Source organism: Erythrolamprus reginae, chromosome 3 (genome assembly GCF_031021105.1).
Source record: "Erythrolamprus reginae isolate rEryReg1 chromosome 3, rEryReg1.hap1, whole genome shotgun sequence".
Lineage (NCBI taxonomy): Eukaryota > Metazoa > Chordata > Lepidosauria > Squamata > Dipsadidae > Erythrolamprus > Erythrolamprus reginae.
The window spans coordinates 155,106,981-155,112,980 of record NC_091952.1 but is presented as its reverse complement, the minus strand read 5'-3'; the positions used below and the strand labels follow the sequence as shown (position 1 = coordinate 155,112,980).

The 6,000-nt window shown below is 35.3% G+C and overlaps 1 protein-coding gene across 9 annotated transcripts in view; it reads left to right on the top strand.

The window, feature by feature from the left end:
* CTNND2 (catenin delta 2) overlaps positions 1-6,000 on the top strand; it is a 269,783-nt gene that overhangs the window by 42,351 nt on the left and 221,432 nt on the right. For all 9 annotated transcript variants that reach the window (XR_011558671.1, XR_011558672.1, XM_070747087.1 and 6 more), the window contains exon 3: positions 7-259. Coding sequence is in view for 7 of the 9 variants with exons in the window: in XM_070747087.1 (XP_070603188.1) it covers positions 7-259 (253 nt within the window). In the remaining 2 variants the exon portion in view is untranslated. The remainder of the gene's footprint in view (positions 1-6; positions 260-6,000) is intronic.

Sequence of the window (6,000 nt, the reverse complement as noted above, 5' to 3'; positions counted from 1 at the left end):
TCGTAGCCCCATCTTCCCCTGGTGTCGACTCCGTACCCTTACAGCGCACAGGCAGTCAACTCGCCACACAGAATGCATCAGCGACCTTCCAGAGGGCCAGCTATGCTGCCGGCCCTGCCTCCAATTATGCAGATCCCTACCGACAGCTGCAGTATTGTCCTTCTGTTGAATCACCATACAGCAAATCTGGACCAGCCATCCCACCTGAGGGAACCTTGGCTAGGTCACCTTCTATTGATAGCATTCAGAAAGATCCCAGGTGGGTAAAACCTTTTCTATTATTAATTCATAAAGAGATGTCCAGCTGCAAGTCTTTGGGTGTCAAGGTGGTTGGTTATTGCATAAACAAATAGTAACCCAATTCCATAATTTTTAATGAAGTTCTATTTCATCAGCCAAACCAATTGGCCAGGAATATTATTACAAAAAGTAGACATTTATTATCATTTTAATCTATTTGCATTTTTAACAAGAGAAATAAGAAAATGGCATACATAGGATCCTTCTGTTCTGTTTTCCATGGAACTTCCTCTACAAATGTCTTGCATGTAATTTATATATATTAGTGTTTTTAATTATTTTCCTGATAGTAAAGGTTATTTTTGGTTGTATGCCACTCAATTTCCTAAGATAGGAAGCTGGTGTTAAATGTCTCCAAACGTATTTTCAGATGAATTTTGATTTAAATATAACAGATTGGAATCAAGCATGAGTTACTAAAGACAAACTTAATTAAAATATGCAACTAATTTTTACAAGACTTCCATTGCCAAGTACTGTGACTTTTATGGTATTTAAAAAGGACAGACAAAAATTCAAAGTGTATCCAGACATCAATATTAGCCTAGGACTAGGCTTTAAATCTGAAGGTTTTTGCCGGTTTTTAAAAATTATTTTAGACTTGATGAATTCTTTGGGTTTTTTTCCTTGTTTCTGTTATATTTTCTTTAACTGCCTTCTATTTTACTTTTTCCTAACAGTAAAAATATTTAGCCAATTATTTTATAAGTATTAAAAAGATAACACTTTGAAAATGTGTAGAAACACTTGTTAGATAGGTAGAGTGCCTTCATTTTTAATAAAAGATTAAAAATATTTTAAAACCATGTATAATAAAGGGTTCTTTGTTTTTCCATGTGAGGTTGGACTTGGGAGGTGAGACAGTATTTGAAAGTTGGTCAGTCTATATAATAAAAGCTTTATATGGCCTCTTTACTAGGACATTTTTGTTCTAAAACATATATGCTAAAATTTAGAAGTCTTTATGTCACAAATGTGGTTAGATTTTAAACGTTTCTTCTGAAAAATATATTGTCACTACTTAACATATCACTTTTTAGCATTTTTCTATGGGTAAGCTTTTTTAGAATTATAGATTCCCTGATAGTCTCATTTGCTGGATGGTCCCTTGTTGCATTATAATTTCAAATTTGGATCAAAGGGCAATGCATGTACACAAATGTAGCAGATATCTGGGCCTACTAGAATGGAAAGCTACAGAATGTCTTGTAGAAATTCCAGGGATTTTCACACCTGAACTGCCCCCTGCTTTTCAGTAGTGGCTTGCCTGACACCATCACCTTATATTCCAAGGGGTCTTATCTGAAAAAGATCAAATGGAAATAAGATGATAATGCTTTTTCTATCAATCATAAAAAGATTGAAGTGGGTAGGAATCAAATTATTTCAGATTTTTTAAAAATCTAAATAATGTCTTCCTGCTCTAACTGTGGTATCAATACAAACAGAAATTAGGCACACTTCACTAGCTTATACTGAGAAAAAAAACATTAGGTCCTATCAACTAGATAATGTCGTTTGGCGGGACCTAGGGGAAAAGCCTTCTCTGTAGGGGCCCCGGCCCTCTGGAATCAACTTCCCCCAGAGATTCGCACTGCCCCCACCCTCCTTGCCTTTAGTAAGAATCTGAAAACGCATTTATGCCATCAGGCTTGGGGCCACTAGACCCCAGCCTCTGCCCAGTGAGTGTGTAGGATGTGGTAGCATGCATGTGAATGTTTGATTTTTAAATGTTTAGTTTTTAAGATAATTTTTAAATTAATTATTTCTATTAATTGGATTAGAAGAGTTTTATATACAGTATTGTATTTTATTGAAATGTTGTAAGCCACCTTGGAGAGGGGCAGCATATAAGTCCAATAAATAAATAAATTAGTTGATCAAATTTGTCCTAGCACAGCACAGAAAATCTAAGCCCAATGCAGTTCCGGGTTAGACACATTACCTTTAGCAATTTCTAAAGCAAAGATCCCTCTGCTTTATTTACTTGAAGATTCTAGCTTTTGGGGGATGATGGGGGGATATAGGTTTTAATTAAAGGCAGTGGGAAATAAATTTAGATCATGCTTTTACCCCAGTGTCGTTTCAGTTTCTTTTTCTCTCCAGTGGGAGGAAGTAACTGACTCTCTTGAGTATGTGAAAAAAATACCATTACCTCAAAACATGTACAGTATTCTGGCTCTGGCCTAAACAGTTTTGAATGTCTGCCACTTAAGCAGAATTTAAAACAAGAACTACAGAGTAAGTGTTAAGACAGTTCTGAAAAATGAAATAAACTTTTCTGCTCTGGAAAACTGTTAACTATGTTTAAAAGTTTGTGTTTCTATAATTGCATAATTATTAGCCACTTTTCTTTCTCATATTTCCTAGTTATTTTCCAAGTTAATCATGAGGTCTCTGTATGAAATCCAAGTTTTGTTTTCTAATTCTTTTGCAATAATGGTTTCTCAACCTGCTATGTATCTGCATTGCAATGGGAATTTTGATAAGTTCCTGGAAACCTTTCTTAGAAAAAGCTGAAAAATTAGGAAGGGAACTCAGCTTTAGATAAGATGTAACACTGTTTCAGGCAGTGTGCAAGTTTATAATATTATTTTTTAATGAAACTACTGACCACAGAATTCCTTTTCTGCACCAGTGACTTATAATGCCTATCACTACACTGACAGTTTCCTATTAAAGTACAAATTAGACTTTCTAGTTCTTGTAAATTATACTTGTGCTTCAAATGCTTAAAGCCATGGATTTGGAATATGTGGCTGTGTTCATGTATTAGAGTTGGGCAGTAATTTCGCTTTGATTACACAAAGATGATTCAAAGCACATGAGAGCAGAAGTGTAGCACTTGTCTACAAATCTTTACAATAGCTATGTTTTTCTGCAGGATTTCATTTAATTCCAAGAAGAGGCATGGTTGCTTTAAGAAGTGCAAGAAGGAACTATAATTAGATGCATTTCTGGATCAGACTTTGAAACAGTGCACAAGCCTGTCACATAAACATACAGTTTAGAAATTTACCAAAAATATAACTTGTAGAGTTTGTGTTTGAAAAACTCACTTTAATGAGAAGGGGATTATGGCAGAATCACCCTACTCTGCCATTTTCCTTATTACAGCTATCAGGATTGCAAAAATGAAGACAACCATTAGATGACAGGAGAGAGTTAGCATGTTTTGAATCTCTTTATCACCATCTAGCAATGTTCCAGATTTTTGCAGTTCCAGTATGTTGGCCTTGATCATTATTCTAGATTTGCACAACATGCTGATCTGTATTTAATTACGTTATCTTAAAACAACTAGTTAACAACCAGTTACTTATATTTTATGGGTTTTGCAGCTCAGCCCACTTGAAGCTATGGACTGTATTTGGATGATATGATAAAAAGGCTACCAATATTTGGACTGCAAATATTTAAACAACGATTAAAGGCAAAAAGGAGTCACAGTTCACTGCATACTTTGCTTTCATCTAATAGTCTTTCAAACATTTGCAGGCATAGGGATTTTGCAGATATAGTAACTGTACTATACTGATGCTTAACAACACAACATAGTCAATGGGCTCCAACTTGCCATCAGTTTATTATAATTGCTTCACTTTACAAGAATACTAGACAGTGAAAAATTAATTTTTTAAGAAATATATATTTAGGTGATATTCAACTATTATATGGCAATAAACTCTGCTGCAGTTTTTTGTATTTCCTATATGGAGTTTTATATTATAGTTGTTATGGAAATGCACCACAGGCCATATTTCTGACTAATGGGAATGTTCCTGTTAATATTCAGAGGCTTTCTTCCTCTGGCTCTTGCTTTGAAAGTTCCATTTCATTCCCTCTGCTGAGTTTAATTTTCTATCATAAGGAGAAGGAACGTTACTGGCTTAGTGTCTTCAAAGACTTTATATCAATAGGCCGTCTTGTATCCCTTGCTTTGTTCTCTTTTCAAGGGGAACAGAGCTTAATATCCCATATTCTTTGTGGACCGTTGGCATTCAATATTCTTTTCAGAAGCAGTTTATTTGTTCAGTTTTTCATTGGAAAAACCAAATGATAATAAAAAGTAGTAATTACAATCTTCTTACAAATCTTATTATGGAAATATTGCCAGAGTAAAATATAGAGGGCAGAGTACAGATTTAAGGTAATCCCCCGCCCCCTGGAAGTGCTCTTACAGCAAATCTGACTTATTTGCTAGGATTTATTTATTCGATTTGTTTTCATGCAATATAAAATAAGAGATCAACCAAAGTATAAATGCCAGTATTGTGCAGCTTTACAAGTATATCGTTTTGTCTCCATTCAAGTAGTACAGATCCACATAAAGCCAAGCAAAAATTCATTGAAAGGTTCTGTTACCTTGTGCCACCTTTGTAAAGTCTTTGTACCATACATAGGCAGATAGATGTTTATGTGCATGCATGTGCTGTGATGGATAAGGTGCTGGAATAAAGGGGGGGAGGTTCAGGTTCTGGTCTGGCATGAATTGAATTGAGCCAATCACTCACTCTCAGCCCTCGTTAAAGTTAAAGTTAAAAATACTTCTCTATATCAAACTGTACAGGGACAGTATGGTGGATTACAGTCCTTAATCATTAATAAAGTGGCTTTCAGTTAATTGATTTATGTTGATACACGCACATACACACATGCGCACATACACACACAAATTCTGATCTGACAGAATGAGGCAAAATAACAAGTGGAGAGAAGGCTCCAATTAACAGCTGTATGCCACATTCTTATTTCAGATATATCTTATGTTCATCTTTATACAAATTTTACAATGTTTCCACATATAATAATACTTATTCATCAATTTAATTGTTAAAAAAATTATATCACAATCCTACCATTTATAAATCCATAAATATTCAAGATTCTGCTGGCATAGGAAGTTGCTTATGCTAACCAAAAGCACTGAGTAGGTAGCACAGCAGATTGATCACCATGAAAGAAGGTGGAAGGGAAAACAATACAACTCTTTGAGACTTGAACAAGACCATCAAACTGAAAGTTGACAGCATGCAAATGTTAACAGCATTGAATTCATACTATTATTATATCCTTGGCTATTATTACTGTAGCCAAATTGTTTTTTTCTACAATATTTTCATATTAGCTTTCCATTTTCATGGCAAAAGGAACTCTGAAATTCCATAGTGCTAAACACACTGACTACTGTGTTTACCCTGATGTTTTAAGTTTTGTTTTTCTGTGTAGTAGATACACAGACAATTGTGGCATATTCGGAAAACCACATTTACACAAATTATTTCTTAACATAATGAGTGAATCTAATCTGTCTGGTCTCATTTTTAATATATTTAACTAAATCCCTCTTGGCGCTCTGAATATGCTCCAGACAGGAGTTATATTGAGATTATATCCAGTGTGCTTCCCTTCCCTCCTCCCCTGCATGAAAGGAAGCCACATATGAGCAGTCACCATGAAACACCTAAAACCTTGTCAAATGAAAAAGCTAGTGTGATGCCGTAATTAAAGTAATGGACTGGACTCGTTAGTCTACAGGTCACCAACCTGTGGTCCACAATAAATTTTTGGTGGTCCTTGGAGAAATTTTGGCCCCTGGGCTGGATATGGCCAAGAGCAATTAATCCAGCTCGCATGCGGGAACACAAGGCTTCACTGCCCAACATCACCCTACCCAGGTAGTGCAATATGCAAAAAGGA